The sequence below is a fragment of the Dromiciops gliroides genome, chromosome 1 (genome assembly GCF_019393635.1).
Source record: "Dromiciops gliroides isolate mDroGli1 chromosome 1, mDroGli1.pri, whole genome shotgun sequence".
Lineage (NCBI taxonomy): Eukaryota > Metazoa > Chordata > Mammalia > Microbiotheria > Microbiotheriidae > Dromiciops > Dromiciops gliroides.
Genome location: NC_057861.1, coordinates 190234929 through 190254307, shown reverse-complemented (window position 1 = coordinate 190254307; position 19379 = coordinate 190234929). Strand labels below are relative to the sequence as shown.

The 19379-nt window shown below is 34.8% G+C and overlaps 1 protein-coding gene across 5 annotated transcripts in view; it reads right to left on the bottom strand.

The window, feature by feature from the left end:
* The window catches only part of CARMIL1 (capping protein regulator and myosin 1 linker 1), a 413672-nt gene that overhangs the window by 151026 nt on the left and 243267 nt on the right, over positions 1 to 19379 (bottom strand). For all 5 annotated transcript variants that reach the window (XM_043975746.1, XM_043975748.1, XM_043975747.1 and 2 more), the window contains exons 10-12: positions 13372 to 13460; positions 12189 to 12283; positions 1810 to 1896 (exon numbers count right to left, since the gene is read on the bottom strand). In XM_043975746.1, the coding sequence (XP_043831681.1) occupies positions 1810 to 1896; positions 12189 to 12283; positions 13372 to 13460 (271 nt within the window). The remainder of the gene's footprint in view (positions 1 to 1809; positions 1897 to 12188; positions 12284 to 13371; positions 13461 to 19379) is intronic.

Genomic DNA, 19379 nt, shown 5'->3' with positions numbered 1-19379 from the left:
ATTAAATGTAGAGGTCATGAAAAACTTGGCAATAAATGTTTGATTTCTATGCCTATTTGATATTCCTATATAACCAGCCAGGGTCAGGTAAAATTTCTCAGGAGAAAACGGATAATGAGTAGAAAGAGTTTAAGAAGCTCTGCTTTAGATGAGTTTAACTATTAAATTTATTATTAAATCGAACTATTTAAGAAAGTGAGCTACAAATCAGAGTTCAGGAATAAAATTTATTTATTTCATGCTGCCTCTTTTGAATTGCTTACTTTTCCTCTTTCTAAAAAATGGGAATCCCTTTGAAGAAATGTTTTTCATAAATGAGCTAGAGGTAAATGCTGACATACTCAGTGATACTACATTTAATAGAAAGGAAAAATGACTAAATGGTACAGAAAAGCAAGGACTCGAAATGGGCCATGTAGATAGAACAGTAAAAAATTTCTAGCACTTGCAAATCAGTCTAATGGTTTCTGAAAATTATTTGAAAGGTAGCTTTAATCAGATTATGAAGAAGGTGTGGAAAAAGCCATTTAAGGATTTTCATAAACAACTGTGCAAACCGCCCCTCTGGACAAAACTTCAGAGGTGGCCTTGGGTTTTTGGTGAGCCCTATACGGGTTTTGGTGAGTTTTATACGGAATATAGACTAAGCTTAGATTTAAGACTATTTTGCTTGTATTTCTACTTCCCTATCTCTCTAATCAACATCACCTTGTAATTTTCAAACAATAAAAGCTCTAACTAAACATCAGAGGCTTCTTTAACTTACTAGTCTGGGAAATAAATAAGGGAAAGGTTAAAAGGGGAGGTTAATGCTCTAGTATCCAATTTTAAATCTCACAGTTTAAAATCTAATTTTATAACCAATTCATAAAGAAATTTGAAGAAAACATTTCTGAATATTCCTCAGCTTAAAAAACTAGTTTTCTGTGAAAAGTTAGTTTTAGTAAAGTAGTTTTAGTTAGATATAGAAAATAAAGTTAGACAAACAATAGAAAAATAGTTTTAGTTAACCAGTTTTTTTTTTTTTAAGTGAGGCAATTGGGGTTAAGTGACTTGCCCAGGGTCACACAGCTAGCAAGTGTTAAGGGTCTGAGGCCGGATTTGAACTCAGGTACTCCTGACTCCAGGGCCGGTGCTCTACCACTGTGCCACCAAGCTGCCCCTAGTTAACCAGTTTTAAGTGAAAATAACCTGTTTTAATTAAATATCTTCTAGAATATTTAAAAGTGTGCTTATAGTCCATAGGATTGATAGAGCGCTGGAAGACCTGAATTCAACTCCAGCCTCAGACATGTGCTTAGCTGTGTGACTCTGGACAAGTCACTTAACCTCTGTCTACCTCAGTTTCTTCATCTGTAAAATGAGGATAATAATAGCACTTACCACCCAGGTTTGAAGTGAGGATCAAATGAGATATTATTTGTAACATGCTTTGACAATCTTGAAATGCTTTCAAAATGCTAGGTATTGAGGGAAGCTAGGTGGCACAGTGGATAAAGTGCTGGCCCTGGATTCAGGAGGACCTAAGTTCCAATCCAGCCTCAGACACTTGACCCTGGGCAAGTCACTTAACTCTCATTGCCCTGCCACCCCTCCCCTCCCCAAATGCTAGGCATTATTTTATTCTGATTGTTTTATTAGATAATAAAACAACTATTTTAGTTTCATCTCTGCTTTATAACCTTAGGACTAGTCACACAATCTCTCCAGGCCTTCAATTCCTTAAAATTCCTTCCCAGTTCTACATTCCATCATTGTTTTTTTATTAAAGTGATAGACAACATGAAACAAACTTTTGTTATACTGTACCTTTTGGTGATAATGAGGTTTTAGATAAATTTAAGTGTTTGAGTCCCTTTGGGAGTTTGGCAAACTGAATACTTAGAGAGGACACACCTAGGGAAGAAAAAGAAACGGTTTCAGTTGCACAGTTCTCACAACTGGAGGGGTTGTCCAGGTAATTAGTAAAATGAACATAAGTTCCTCCCCCATTCATGTGGTTTCCTTTCCTATTTATCATTATTATTTTCAAGCAAAATTATATAGCTCTTCTTCCACATATGCTTCACCCATTGTTCTTTCATTTTCTTCAGTCACACTCACACAGATAACCTTTCATGTAGTTGAATTAGGGAATCACTATTAGGGAAGAATGTGAGGGGTACAGGAAAGTAAGCCAAAAGTATCTACTAGGGTATCTCGTAGGCCAAAAGAATCTCCCTCACTCAAGTGGATGCTGCATCTAAAGACCCACCATAAACAACTGATTCATGTTGTTCTCTTTGAGAATGTAAAAATTCCTTTAAGGGTGATTCAGTCATAAACACTTTAGTATGAATAAGCTTAGGAAGGCTGCTTTTCTCTGGAAAGAAAATACTAAGTCTGACTTTCTGTAGGAGGCTTTTCTTAGTCTTCCCAGTTACAAGCACCTTCCCTTTTGAGATTACCTGCCATCTACTCTATATATATCTTTTATATGCCAAATTATTTTCACTCTTGTCTCCAGCATTAGAAAATGAGCTTCTGCCTGATGATGAGTGAGATGAGCAGAACTAGAAGAACATTGTACACAGTAACATCAACATTGAGTGTTGATCTACTGTGATGGACTATATTCTTCTCACCAATGCAATGGCACAGAAGAGTTCCAGGGAACTCATGATGGAAGAGGATCTCCAAATACAGAAGAGGAAACTAAGGCAATGATGACTATTGACATTATATACAATATTAATTATGATCCTTGTGCCCTAAAAGAAGATATTGCAGATTATTTATCATGATATATTTAAAATAATTTGACATATAAAATTCCAGATCAATAGTGTTAACACCATAGAAGAACTGGCATCAACTAACCTCTTTAAACTTCAGAATACTGAATGGGTTTAAAACAAGGACCTCTTTGTGTCATGGACTTCTCTAGCAGTCTCTTGAATCCTTCTCAGGATGATGTTTAGAAAGCAATAAATACAACATGGACCATAACAAAGGATACCAATTATATGGAAATAAAATTATCAAGCAGGCAGCTGGGTGGTGCCATAGTAGATATAGTGCCAGGCCCAAGTTAAAATCTTGCCTCAGACACTTACTAGCTGTGTGACCCTGGGCAAGTCACTTAACCCTATTTGCCTCAGTTTCCTCATCTATAAAATGAGCTGGAGAAGGAAATAGCAAACTATTGCAGTATCTTTGCCAAGAAAACTTCAAATGGGGTCACAAAGAGTTGGACATGACTGAACAGCAACAAACATTAACAATTTTTTTAAAAGTTCATGGACCCCTGTTAATATTTGGTTTAAAAGAAAAAAATTATCCAAAACAAGACTGCTTATCTTCTTTCTCTATGAAATGTTTTATTGTAAATTCTTACTTTTCCTCATGGCAAAATACATGTTTCCTACTTAAAGAATCATCTCTAGCTAAATACTTGTAAGAATGAAATCCTATTGCTAATCCTAATACTTAAGGCAATGAAATCTATTTGAAGGTCAATATTTTCCATTTTAAAAAAATCAGTCATTAAATCAAAATTCAGAATTTCTTCATGAATCCAAAGGAATTCATTTTGTAACTCACATGAAGTATTCTGTTTAAACTCATGTGTCATGTCTTCTGTTAATTTTTTCTTGCCTCCCACAGTTAGAACTGATCCCTCCTCATCTTAAACATTCTCTATATACTCTCTTTTGTGGTGATCATCTTTATAGGCAGATGATATCTATGTATCCATCCTCAGTCTTTTTCTTGAATGTCAGTCTCTTATTAATACCTGCCTATCAGACATCTCAAACCAGATGTCTTGTGGGCATTTCTAACTCAACATGTTCAAAACTCATTTCCTTCTTTCTTGCCCCACTCCCACCCCAAACCTCTCTCATTCCCAACTTTTCTACGTCTATCAATCAGGAGGCACAACAAGCTGGAATAGCACACACAAAACCTTCAAACTTTGCAAATGCTACAAAAGGATGTGGTTTTGTTCTTCAGTCTTTTCAGTCCTGTTTGACCTTACATTGACCTCATTTGGGGTTTTCTTGGCAAAGATACTGGAGTGGTTTGCCATTTCCTTTTCCAGATCATTTTACAGATGAGGTAACTGAGGCAAACAGGATTAAGTGACTTGCCCAGGGTCACACAGGTAGAAAATATCTGAGATCAGATTTGGACTCTGAAAGATGAGTCTTCCTGACTCCAGGCTTGGTGTTCTGTCTACTGTGCCACTGAGCCACCCCAAATTTGGAACAAATGCTACAATTGGAAGGGGTTAGACTATATTATTTCTAAGATTCTTTCAAGCTTTTCCATCTTCCGATTACCTTACTTAGTATGTTTTCCTGGGTTTTATTTATTTAACAATAAAAGAAAGATGAGCAAAGCACAGAGAAAAAAGTTTTAGAGGTCACAATAAAGACACCACAGTAGGTACACAGCAAATATAATTTTTAATGGACTCTACAAGGTGAAAAGAAAACAAGATTATTTGTTTTGAAAAAAAGGCTGGAGGGCAGTGTAGGGTGACAGTGAGGGTTATAGGAGAAGATTTAAGTTCTATAGATGCAGAGGCATGCTACAGTGATTGTCGGAAGAAGAAGTAAACTTTACCAAGCTGGTCCACTAGCACAGACAACTAGAAGTTGATGATGACAATATACCCTGAAAACAGTTTTTTCTCTGTCTGGTTCTCTCTAAATTCTACTAAATGTATGGATCAAATGAGATAACATAGGAACTGAGCTTTGGAAACTTTAAAGTGTTATAATAAAAATTCTAGGTAATATTCATAGTTTGGTTACAATTATGATTATTATAGAAATCACATGTGAACCTGAATAAATTTAAAAAGATTTCACAAAGAAAATTCCAAACTCATGTCAGAAGATGCTTAGAGATTTTACTTCATTTCCATTGGTATAATTCAATTTTGTTTTAAAAATTAAAAATGAGAACACAATTTTATAGAATCTTTGTTAAAATGGTTAAAGGTTCCATCTACAGAGAGAGAACGGATAGTGTTTGAAAACAGATTGAAGCATATTTTTTTTGTTAGTTCCTTTATCTGAAGTTTGGTTTTTGTCTGTTTTCTTTCACAACCTGCCTAATGTGGAAATGTTTTGCATGACTGCTCATGTATAGCTTATATTGAATAACTTTAGTTCTTGGTGCAGCAGTGGGGGAGGGGAGAGAATTTAGAACACAAAGGTTAAAAAAAATTGATGTCAAAATATGTATTAACATGTAATCTGGGAAAAATAAAATTCTAAATTAAAAAAAATGGTTAAAGGTTAAAAATGTTTAAAAACCAGGAGGCTGAACTAGCTCAATTACAAATCATGTAATGGAATTATGGTGGCTTTTATGGTATAGGTAGAAAAAAAAAGTAGAGAAGGGGGAAAGATTCAATTGTATCTCCTTCTGCTTCTAAATAATTATAGCCAACATATGGATAATTGTAAAAAATGTTTAGTATTGCAGTGTGCCATCTGATTCTATTAACTCACATTCAGGAGGAAATTAAATTTGACATTTTAGAATTAATCCATAAATGACTTTAGTTCTTGAAATACCTGTGATATTGTCATTACAATTCTTGCATCTAAAGAGGTATTTTTATACTTTTGTTCCTTAGTAATGAGCAAAGTAGAAACAAAATAAGTTCTTATTAACAATGAAGCAAAATATATACTCTATCAGCAAATTACTATCATCAAGTTCTAATAAGAAAAAGCCTAATTAGAAGATGGAACAAGAAATTTTTTCCCCTAATTTTGAGAAACTATAGATTTACATACAATTTCAGTGATTTTTCATTTCAATACTGTGATTCTGTAAAAATTCAGGTCAGATATCCACCAATTCACATAACATGCCATTATTAAATTACTATATTCATGGCAACATATTTTTTTGTTAAGAAAAATGAATAGAAGTGTTTTCGTTTCAAAGAAAAAGTCTGCATTTGGATGTCTATACATTAGATATAATAAGGCATAATGTAGCTAACATTGCTGGTGTACACATTTCTGAAATTACAAAATTAAGCAATATTCCTTTGAGACACTGTTCTGTCTTTGATTATCACAACCAATACATATAGCTTACTATTTAAATATATGGTAAAGCAAAAAATCTAAAGAAAAGCAAGGTATTTTTGTAAAAGTATCTATATATGCCAATACCTGCTTTTTCTTCTTATAATATAAACTTCTTATAATCTGATAACTGGTATTATGAAACAAAAGTAACAATCTAATACAATTGAATAAAACAATTATTATTTCTATCCATTCCTATAAGAAATCCATAAACCATATCAGATAATCATATAACACTGAAGTAAATCTACATCTACACACACACACACAGATACAGAGAGAAAGAAAAAGGGAGGGAAAGGGAAAGGGAGAGGAGCAAAGTGTACAGGATGGGGGAGAAGAAGAGAAAAGAACCCAGTTTTACTAACCAGCTAGCTACAGATTTAAACTCTAAATATATACAAAGTAAATAGTTTCAAAAGTTAGGTAATTCGGGGATCAGAAAAGGCCTAATATAAAATGCAGAGACAGAAGAGCGAACATAAAAAAAAAAGACTGAATGTAATTTATCAATCTCATAATCTTGTCAAAAAAGGAAATGAAGTTAGTAGGTGTGACATGTTCTTGGTGAAACCAGGCTAGTTCTTTGTTATCACCACTTCCTCTTCTAGATATTTATTAACCATCCTTTTATCAATATTTTGCATGTGTTGCAGTGCAGGTCATTCATTAACCTATCATTTGAAGATTCCACTCTTCATTTCTTTCTTTTTTGGTGGGGTGGAGGGAGAGAAGGACATTTGCCTTTCTCTAGTCCTGTGATATCTCATGTCCACCATTATTCCTTCCATTCCAGAATCCATTTATCTTGCCTTTTTATAAAACCAACATCTTTTTGTACTCTTTTTGTTTGGTTGTTTTTTGGGTTTTTTTGGTGAGGCAATGGTGATTAAGTGACTTGCCTAGGGTCACACAGCTAGTAAGTGTCAAGGGTCTGAGGCTGGATTTGAACACAGGTCCTCCTGAATCCAAGGCCAGTGCTCTATCCACTGCGCCAACATCTTTTTTCAAGAGAAATTCCTAATGAAAAATTCTAGATCGAAATCGAAGAATCTTTCAGTTGAAAATTTTTTAAATAAGTATAAGCTTCTAAGGAAATATTTTATTTAGCATTGTGATGTTAAAAAGCCTTACCTGAAGTCTCCAAAAGGTAATTTATCATAAAATCAGAGAAGGAAGAATAGAAAAATACACAAAACTTAGAATGTCCTGGGAATTCAAGAATGGAAAGAGCTAAGACTGAAGAACTGTACACTCTAAATAGAATGCTTTTTGTCTAGACACAAATGAGATCCAAAAGAATCTCATTTCTGTTTAAATCAAATCATGTAAATAGTCCACTGTTAAATGGTAAAAGAAATACAAAAAACAGTAAAGAAAATAAGCATTCAAAGATACTAGAGTTAAGGGGTTGGAGGATAGAAAAGTATTGAAACAATGGAGAAAGACTTCCAAATCAAAATGGAATGAGGCTATTTTACCACAGGAGGAATTTGGATTTTCTGAGGATGTGGCATCTTTTCATACTACATGGAAAAATTATAAAATAACCATGACATCTACTAGATTATAGAACATATGTTATTAATTCTTTTGGGGGGGGGGAAGGGCGAGGGCAATGAGGGTTAAGTGACTTGCCCGGTCACACAGCTAAGGCTGGATTCGAACTCAGATCCTCCTGAATCCAGGGCCAGTGCTTTATCCACTGTGCTGCCCCTGTTGTTAGTTTTAGTAAAAAAGAGACAAGACATGATAGTCAATGCCTTTCTTCTGAGAGTTTGTGGAGATGACCAAATATTCACCTGGCTTGAACAAGCAAGAAGTGGGCTAGCTTCCTAGAGCATTGCTTGTGCTTTGACATATCTAATGACCACAATCCAATTTTGGTGATATCACATACTTCTATATTAGATATAAAAGATCTAATACACTAGTCTCATTTTTTTAGATAAGGAAAATGAGGTCCAGAATGCTTTTTTTATTGCTTTCAGAAATAACAGAGACAGTCAATGAAAATGATAAAAAGTCTAATCACCCTAAACATTATTCGTTGGCCTAAATCTCAATACAAGTTTTACACTAATCTGAATTTCTTGTAAAATTTTCATTCTTCAAGTTATTTATTCCCAAGCTTTTAACTTGTGAATATTTAGCATGAATAAAAATGTCCCATGAGGAATTGGTCCCATTGTCTCTGCAAATGGGCTTTGTATTCAAGAGGATTAAAGGCAGAATATTTAAAATATCAGGAAACTCTGAAGCCAGAGAGAAACAGTGAGAAATGAATATGGAATCAAGAAGTGCTCATAAGTAGGGAAGTCTCAAGATCTGTTGGACCAAAAACACGCCCCCAAACCCTCATCCCCTGCCAGAGATCAATGGAAAGGGTCATTAAATATTTAATTAACAGCAATGGCCAGGGTAAAAATGATGAAGTGATGAGATTCATACAAATAAGGTAGATGAAGTAGGTACAGCTGAAATAGGACAGATGGGATGAAGGGAAAAGGAGGAGAAGAAGGAAAAGAAAAAAGAATTAGATTGAGAATAATAAGAATAAGGAGAGTCAAGAGAAGGGGAAGAAGGAGGAGAAGGAGAGGGAAGAGGAAGAGGAAGAGCAGAAGATTATGATAAAGCAGATAACAAAGAAGACAAGAAGACTTCTGAGTATGAGCAATAAGTGTATGAAGGGAAAAAAGGAGGGATAGAAAAGGAATATTAATTTAGCCATGTTACTTTGTCTACACAAAAGACATCAAACCCAATAGAACCATGAAAAATTTCATATGATCTATCAATTATAACAAGAGAAAAACTGTCGGTAAACAGAAAAGCAAAGTATAGAAAGGAGAAACGCCATGTTAGGATCTAAGGTTTAAACAATAGCAGACTTTGCTATCCTTAGCCTCAGACACTTACTAGTTGTGTGACCCTGGGCAAGTCACTTCACTCTGTTTGCCTCAGTTTCCTGATCTGCAAAATGAGGTGGAGAAGGAAATAGCAAACCACTTCAGTATCCTTAACAAGAAAACCTTGAATGGGGTTACAAAGAGTAGGACATAACTGAAAAGACTGAACAATGAGCTTTTGTAGACTAATTTGGATTCTACTAATTAAGAATGTATTCAAGGATGATCTAATGATTTACCCTGCCTTACAGAAAGGGATTATAAAATACATGAATAGCGTAAGCAAAATAATGCCAGGAAAGTACTCCCCCAGTACATGCAAGGGTATTGGCTAAGAGCTATGGGTAAGAAGTATAAGTCATCTTTTTTCTCCTCTGGGAACATATAATCCCATTTGGGAAAGAAGACACCGTTATATAAAAATATAAGGCAGGAAATATGTGCCAAATTAAAAATAACCACAATGAATGCTAATAGAATTCTGAGATAGGGAAGGGAAAAGGAACAAGTTCTTATTAATCATTTACTTTGTGCCAGACACCATGCTAAGTGCTTTACAAATACTGTCTTATTTGATCTGTACAACTCTAAGAAGTAGGTGCTGCTTATTTGGCAGTTGGGTAAACTGAGGCAAACAGATTGGTCAGCTGCACAGCTAGTAAGTGACTAAGGCTGGATTTGAACTCAGGCATTCTTGAATCAACACCTAACACTTCACCATCTAGTTGCCTAGAAGGAAAAGTAGGAGCACTGTTCTAAATGGTATCAAGGAAGATTAACACAGAGGAAATAGAACTTAATAAGAGTCTTAAGCAATGAGTAGATTCCTATCAGTTAAGTAATCAAAGGATTTGAACGAATAGTTCTTACAAGAAGAAATGCAAATGATGATTAAGTAACACACATTTTATTAAGGGCCTATGTGCCAGACATTGATCAGTAGCCATATAAAAATGTATCAATTCACCAATACCAAGAGAAATACAAATTCAAACAACTCTGAGGTTCGCGATGTTTAAAATCTAACATGTGGTCACCTTACTCCTGTCCCAAGTGTAGGGAAAATTAGCTAGGGTTTATTTATAAATTAGAAGCTTTAGCATCAGTTTGGGGCATTAAGCATTTATTAAAGCATACCAGGCAGGTATTAGTAAAAAGAGAACATCTGGGTCAGAAAGATAGGAAAGCCTAGCTAGGGTCTACAGGAGAGAGAGAAGAGAGAAAGAGCCGCTTTCATCGATGAATCTCAGGCCAAAAAGAGGAAGTTCCTATGCCTGTCAGAGCAGAAGTAACCTGTGGGTCTGGAAGAGAGGCAGTGTCTACACACCACTCCAAGCTAATTGGCTGGTAGCATTCAAGTTCATTGATTCACTGGACTTGGGGGTGGTCCAGTGTTGAGGTCAAAGTCCACAGTCTCTGAGAACACACCCTCTTCAGAGTCAGGCAGGTGTGGTTTCAATCAAGTCAGCTTCAAGTATGTTAATTAGGGAAATCAGTCAATTCTCAGTCAGTCCAAATCAATCCCAGCTGGGGCCTTTGGGAGTTGGCAAAGCCCATTATTTTCTTAAAAGTTTCACCTTATACCCACTAAATTGGCAAAGCTTGATAAAACTAGTTAATGCTGGATGATCTATAGGAAGACATCAATGCACCATGAGTAGGACAACAACTCTGGAAAACAATTTGGAAGTATTGGAGAAAAAGATTCTCAATTATTTTATACTCATTGATTAAATGATCCTACTACTAGGAATATACCCCAAGGAGGTTAATAACAAAAAGAGATCCCACAGATAACCAAAGTCTCAGTGGCAACATACTAAAGACCAAGAATGAAAGTGGGTGCCTATCAACTGGGAAATTGCTAATGAAATTGTGGTATGTACATGTAATAGAATATTACTGCACTGAGTAAACAGTATGAATTCAGATAAACATGGGAAGGACTATGGAAAATAATAAAGAATAACAAAAACAACAACAACAAAAAAGAAATACAAAAGAACCACAACAATGCAAACAGCAGAGAAAGCTAGATGCCTCAATGGATAGAGCACTAGGCGTATAGTCAGTTCAAATCGGGCCTTACATACTTACTAGCTGTGTGACCCCAGGCAAATCATTTGACCCTGATGCATTAATCTGCTGGAGAAGGAAATAGCAAACCACTCCAGTATCTTTGTCAAGAAAACACAAAGGACAGTATTGGTGTGCTATGGTCCATAAGGTCATGAAAAGTCTAATGCAACTGAACAACTGAACACCAACAATAATAACAATGTAAACAATAGTAAAAGGCTTCTGGTCTCAGATTAATTGCAATGAACAATTTTGGTTCTGGAGAACAAAAGATAAAGATAAAAGATAAAACAGATTTCCTTCCTCTTCATAAAGAAGTGGGGACTAAGAGTATAAGAGGCTGAATAAACTGTCAGATATTAAAATCTTTATTCTGTTAAGTGTTTTTGTTTAGCTGGTTTTCTGTGTTATAAGGAAAGGTTCGATGAAGAAGGGATTTCTCAGGAAATAACTAATGTGAAAAAAGCATGATTATTTTTTAGGCAGGGGAGGCAGGGCAATGAGGGTTAAGTGACTTGCCCAGCTAGTAAGTATCAAGTGTCTGAGTCCAGATTTGAACTCAGGGCCGGTGCTCTATCCACTGTACCACCTAGCTGCCCCCATAAATACTATTTTTTAAGGAATGAGTAAGATAGAAATGAGGTCAGGGGAATGTCAAATCGTTACATTACCACAAAAAAATGCAAAATGGAAATTACTAGCGTCTATTAGTTATTCATAGCAATTTAATTATGATGGATAGAAGGAAGAAAAAATATCAAAAGCAGAAAATGGTAACAAAATATTCACCCTTTCTCATCTCTAAAAATTGAGTTTTCTTTTTTAAATAACATGTCCCCCTACTGTCTATATCCACTTTAAAATGGTGTCAAGTTTATAAAAGAACCATGAAATTGACAATCGTGGTCAAGACCATTTTAATGAAAGGATAAAGAGAGAAGCAAAAAAAAAAAGTCATTAAAAAATAAAGCCAATAACAATTGTATTCAGGATACAAGGACAATTTAGCATGTGACGTTCCATTATTCAGGCAAAGCTGAGTAAAAGCTCTCTAATCCTCTTAAAACTCTGCTATCAATGAAAAACTAAAATATTACAGTACCTCTATCCTCCAGTGGATTGCTAGCAAGGTTAATTGTGTGAAGTCCTGAGTTGGGATTATGGGCTAGGGCATTGGCCAGTTTTTGTGCAAAATCTCTGAAAGTGAATAAAACAAGTATAGATTAAATATTAATACAGAATTTAAAGACATTATCACAATAGCTGAAGCATAGTGAAATCTGCTTAGGAAGTTTATAGTTTTAATGTTAGCTTTTATGGCATCCTGGTAAAGACTTGGCATATCACATATAAATATATTTCCTCACTGGGAGACTACATAAACCTTCCTGTGTCCAGAAAAGGGTTCCATAGGATTAACCAGAAAGCCATTTTAAGAAAAGGCAATCCTGCTGATGAAAAAATGTATGAGTTCTAAAAAAGAAATTATACAGTCTGTAAACTAAGAAAAGCATTCCTTCCTTTAAAGTGTCTGGTCTTTGGCAGCTTTATCCTTCAATTAAATAACTGACACTTTTATGAACAAAGTAACCACAGCACTTAACATGGATAAATATGACTACATCTTTAGGTTTTTATTTTACTTATTTATATTGGGTGCATGTCTGTTTTCTATTCCAACATTGAACCTGGTTTTTCTGAAAATTATAACAGGCTGCGCACTATATTTTATTTCTCATTCCATATACTCCTCATGAATGCAAAGCTGATTGCTTTAATTGTTGAGTTTAAAGGCTAAAATTGTAGCTTTTGCCAGCACGATAATTTATCATAAAATCAAGATCATTATTTTAGTTATGTTTAGCTTCAAATAAAGCATTAAATACTTTGATTAAGAAACTCTCTCCTTCTCCCACTTTCTGATATTACAGTTCTTTGTTCCAGTGAATTCAAACTTTTCTAATATCATGACCTGGATAGAGCTCATTTATATGACTATTAATAATGAATTGAAAAATATCAGAGTCTTTATGTGCCAAGGGAGAAGACCGGTAAAGACATCAACAGAACAGATTTCTGAGAATGCATCAAATGCAAAGTGCTGGATGATTTTAAGTGTTATAAAACATCATGACACTGAAAGAGAGAAAGAATATGATTGGACTACTCCTACTTCTCTCTACCTGTAGGCCGAGATACTTTTTGAAACTTTACATTTCGTGAAGGTATAAATAAAGGGGGCGGAAGGTACAGTTTTAAAAAGAAGTATTCAGGTAAGTACTTACGTTCTAAGCCCGGCATTTTCTAAAACCAATTCTTCCAATCGATTGGACCTACTCACAACTCTCAAGATTTGTTCGCAGACATCAGTAGACTGTAACAGAAACATTCTATGACTATTCCATAATGCTAAATAAAATGCTGTATTGCAAAGTATGTCAAAGTGTTTTGCAAATCTTAAGGCACTATAGAAATTTCAGATATTGTCAATCCCAAAAATCAATGCAAGGATCACAAAATGGGACATAATATCCTATCTTACCCATGAATAAAATTTAAGTTGATTGTTCTATGAAAAGAAGAGAAATGCAAACTAAAGGTCTCAAGATTCAATTCATGTCTAGACTGACAAAAATGACAAAAACCAAAAAATGGTAAATGTTGGAGGAACTGTGGGAAAATAAGTACTCAAATGGTAGAGCTGTGAACCTTACTGGAAAATTCTGGAAAACAAATTGAAACTATACTAGAAATGTCATTGAACCATATGTATCTTTTGACCTAAAGATATTGCTACTAGACATATACCATAAGGAAGTCAAAGAGGGAAACCTGATAGGTACAGGTGTAGGTACAGATATAGTGATAGGCATTGGCAAGGATATGCTGGTGAATATTTAACAGCTCTGTAAAGGGAAAGAGGCAAAGGAAATAAGGATATATAGAGAGATAGAGATAGAGATAGATACATATATATATATATATATACACACACACACACATATACATATTCATATATGTATATATAAAACATCTGCCAAACAGCACTGTATATTATTTTTTCCCTGTTACATGTAAAGGTAGTTTTCAACATTCATTTTTATTTTATTTTATTTTTGGTGAGGCAATTGGGGTTAAGTGACTTGCCCAGGGTCACACAGCTAGTAAGTGTCAAGTGTCTAAGGCCGGATTTGAACTCAGGTCCTCCTGAATCCAGGGCCAGTGCTCTATCCACTGCGCCACCTAGCTGCCCCTCAACATTCATTTTTACAAGATTTAGAGTTTCAAATTTTTCTCCTTCCCTCCCTTTCCTACCCCCTCCACAAGACAGCAACCAATTTGATATAGGTTACATATGTACAATCCACAAGTACTCTTTTTTTTTTTTTTAAGTCTGTGTTCAATCAATATCAGTTCTTTCTCTGGAGATGGATAGCATGCAAGCACTGTATATTATCACCATTTTCTTCATCAATGTCTTAAGTCTAGACAATCAACAAAGCAAACAAGCCCTGACTTGTAGCATATGCTGATTTAAAAAATGTGAATTCTCATGCTGGAAATTTATAATAAGAAGTAGGATTGAGCTGGTTTCATCAGGCCCCTGGGCATAGAGATAGGTGTGTATATATACATGTATGTATACATCCATGCATATTATATATATATGTGTGTGTGTGTGTGTGTGTGTGCGTGTGTATATATATATATATATGTATATATGTTTACATGCTCATGCATTTTTGCATGGTGTCCCAAAAGTCTTAGTGTAGTTTTAAGGTTTAATAGTTTTAATAGCTTAAAACTATACAAATTCTTCTGGGGCATCCTATATATGTAGGTACAGAGAATAGCACTTTTTGTGATAGCAAACAACTGGAACAAAGTGAGTACCAAGTAACTGGGGAATGGCAAAACAAATTGTAGCATAATAGCATAATGTATTATTATTGTGTTATAAGAAATTTTAAAAAATCCAAAGTCATTTAGGAAGACTTGTATGAACTAATAAAAAGTGAAGCAAATGGAATCAGGAGAACAATTTACACAATGACTTAAGCGACATTGAAAAACGCAAGAATTCAAATTAATGCTATGCTCAATCTTGATTTCAGAGGATAAAAAGTAAGGGATGTAGTCCAAAAGAATGAGGAACAAAGAGGTGATACTGTATTCATGCAGTCTGGGAAATTCAAGTCCTATTTTATCAGGAAAGGCTAATGTACTTGTTTGATTTGCTTAACTGTATTTTTGTTGTTGTTACAAGGGAGTATTCTTTTATTGGTTGGGGATAATCACTTGGAAGTGACAATAATGATGTTTGTATAAGTACATTTATCCATATATATGTACATACACACACATATTTTAAAAGTTGAAATGTGCTATCAGTGTCAAGAAAACATGGATCTTTTTAAGTGGCCTGATGTATGTACATGAGTTTAAGATATAGCCAGGAAAAAAGAAAAATAAGAAATGCAACCATCTTGGGGCAGGTAGTGGGGAGGGGGGATGAGGAAAAAAAGAAATGTACATGATAATTTGTTGTATAATTGGAAAGAATAGCAAGTTGTGCATAGTAGATTTGAAATTTTGTGTGCATTTTTTATTCTACTATGTTATGGCTTTGCTTGTTTTATTCCATAAATTGAAAATATATTTTTTAAGTTGTCAGAACAATTTAGTGTCTATGGTTATTTTATTGGGCAGAGGGGTAGGTGGCCAAAAATCTAGACTGATACTTTTAACAGTTTGGTGAGCTTTTGGAGTACAACTTCCTTTTACTGATAAAGACTGATGATTTGTCAGTATCTTACAGTTGTCTAGCGCTGTGGTGTCAAATTCGAATTGAAATGGATCTCTGCCAGACAAATATTGACTTATAAAACCACAAACCAACATTATCTATGTTGTAATGCATTTTTACTTGTTTTGTTAAACATTTCCCAATTCCATTTAATCTGGTTCCAACTCCACTCCAGAGTTTTGTGGGCTTGAAGTTTGACACATCCAGTCAAGGTACTAAGAGATTAAATGAACTTCAACTGAAATATTCACCACTTCAAGGCTAGTCCTTTGTCAATTATACCATCATTTCCTTCTCAGTATTCATGTAAATATTTTAAAATGGAATATTTAGGCCTATATAGAAAACAAAAATAAATTTCTGTGTATCTTACAAAATGTGACAGTAAATGTGTTTTTTCTTGGCACACCATTTTTTAATGTTATGGTTCATTTCCTTGTCTGATCACATTAGACCATAAGAATAACAATTCCTGGAATAGTGCCTAGAACTAAAGAAGATTCAGCCTAATACCATGAGTAAAAGTACTCTTAGACACACATACTCAAGAAGAATAGTGCTTGATCATTCCTATATGCTCTCTTATTCCATCCAAAAAAAGCATAACGCTTCCCTATGGATTATACTGCAGTTCATAGCTATCCAGTCACAAAAGAAACAGTGGATATGGTGGTAGAAATTCATTACATTTGACCTTATGCCTGAAAATTACATTATGCTGATTACATTGATTCTCAAATTGTCACCCCCTTTTTACCAAATGAGTCTTTATCATATATGTTAAAAAAACCTGTCCTTCTGTATTCTCATAATAAAAATTGTTAACTCAGAATGGCCTGATAGGAAATAATCTAATTTCTAATTTCTAAAGCCAAATATATGACTACATACTCTTCATGATTTACCCTCAAGAAGTACCTGAAACAAACAGGGACCTAAAAGAATATATTTGTTTCATGGACAAAACAAAACTCCAGAATACAAGGGATTAAAGAATCTTTTGGACAAAGTTGGGCCAGATTTTTTTTTTTTTAAAGGCTTTAGTGTTTCAGCTACATAATATGGAAAATGATTATAGTCATACATTTATTCAACAAAAATTTACTAAATGCCAACAAGGTATAAGGTACAGATTCAGATATAGTTCATAACTTCAAGGAATTCATAGTTTTAAAAAAGTATTGGGTGCATACACACATGACAAGAATACAAGATAGAATACAGCAAGTACCTTACTATTTACTAAATTCTAGTTACTGTGTTTCAGGAGACAAAAGAAATAGACTGAATGATTGTTTGCAAAGGGCAGCCATTTTATATGGAAATCAATTCAAATATATATATATATATATTTTTTAGTGAGGCAATTGGGGTTAAGTGACTTGCCTAGAGTCACACAGCTAGTAAGTGTTACATGTCTAAGGCCGGATTTGAACTCAGGTACTCCTGAATCCAGGGCCGGTGCTCTATCTACTGTGCCACCTAGCTGCCCCAATCGATTCAAATTTAACAAAATTTTTTAAGGACCTAAAATAGAAGAGCCTTGGCTTGAATACATGGTACAAGAAGGCACAAATGCAGAACATTAGAAAGGTAGGTTAGAGACTGAATGAAAAGATGCTTGAAAATACTAAGCTAGCTTCCTATCAAGACAATTCCAAAAGACTCATAATGGAAAATGCTCTCCACATCCAGAAAAAAAGAACTGTGGATTCTGAATATAGATTAAACCATACTGTTTCTCCTTTTTTTTTCTTTTTTGAGATTTTTTCCTTTTGTTCTGATTCTTTTTTTCACAACATGACTAATGTAGAAAAATGTTTAATGTGATTGTACACATATAATCTGTATCAGATTGCTTTCTGTTTGGGGGGTGGAGGGAAGGGAGAAAGAAAGAAAAATTTGGAACTCAAAACCTTACAAAAAGAAATGTTGAAAACTATCCTTACAATGCAACTGGAAAATAACAAAATAGTTTTATAATATAAAAATATTAAGCTAAGAAATTTGCATTTTATCCTAAAGGTAGTAGAGAACCATCAACTAATTTTTAAAAGGGATTAAAAGTCAGACCTTTGCATTAAGATTATTTTAGCAACTTGATAAAAAATGAATTGGAGAAAATAAGGTAACTGGAGATAGGCTGATACAATAGATGAAATGTTTTATAAGGGCTTGCATGAAGGTCAAATACATTCATCAATGTAAATGCAAGTGAAATTAGAAAACTATTTAAAATCCCACAGAAATAATTGTAAGAAAATATTATAAAAATCATATGAGGGGGCAGCTAGGTGGCACAGTGGATAAAACACCGACCCTGGATTCAGGAAGACCTGAGTTCAAATCATATGAAAAGTGTTGGGATCAGAGTGGGATGATTATTATTTGAGGAAGACTTCTTGAATAACAGTGAATTTTGAGCAATTTTTTTTTTGTTTTTGTTTTTTTTGTTTTTTTTGAGGGGCAATTGGGGTTAAGTGACTTGCCCAGGGTCACACAGCTAGTAAGTGTTAAGTGTCTGAGGCCAGATTTGAACTCAGGTACTCCTGAATCCAGGGCCAGTGCTCTATCCACTGTGCCATCTAGCTGCCCCGCAATTTTTTTTAAAGAAATAGTGAGTGTGGCCTGAGACAGTTGGACATTCTGAGTGAACATGGTGGAAAGGAAAAAGTCCCAGAAGCAATAATGAGCAATGTGTGAGGGATAGTAAAAGTATTATTATTAGCATTGGAAAAGGGCAACAGTGAGAAGCAAGGGATGAAGCTGGTATGGTAGTAGACATATTTAACATGAGTCTAAAGAGTCATATAAGAAAGAACCAACAGCCTCTAAAGGTTTGAAGGACACATGATCCAAGAGTAGGTTGGATTGGGTAGGAAGTAGACTACCCTGTTATGTCCAGGAGAGACTGGAACAGAAAGGGACTAGAAAAAAGGAGATCAGATAGGAACCTACATAATAAGAACATGGGGAAAGCAATAGAGGGAATCAAACGTGGACAGGGACTGCTAGGTGGAAGAGTGGATAAAGCACCCACCCTGGATTCAGGAGGACCTGAATTCAAATATGACCTCAATTTGACTAGCTGTGTGATCCTGAGCAAGTCACTTAACCCTCATTGCCCCCCCCCCAAAAAAAACCAACAAAAACATGGAGGAGAAACAGATGGATAACAATCTGAAAGCGGAGGCTGAAAGAAGATCAAAATAAAATGGTGACTGTAAGGTTGGGAAAGCTGGGAATATTTGGTGACATTGACAACGATGACTTTCATAGACCTTTAAACCTGGAAGGGATTTCAATGACCATTCTAGGCAAAAGCTATTTTAAATATGAGGAAATTTAGGCACAGTTTGGTTCACATTTAAATAAAGCATTTTTTTCCTTCTAATATTTTATAGGTGACATTACTTGTCTACAAGGATCAAAAACAATAAATTTCAGAGACAAGACGTGAACCCAGCTCACTTGATTCCAAATTTA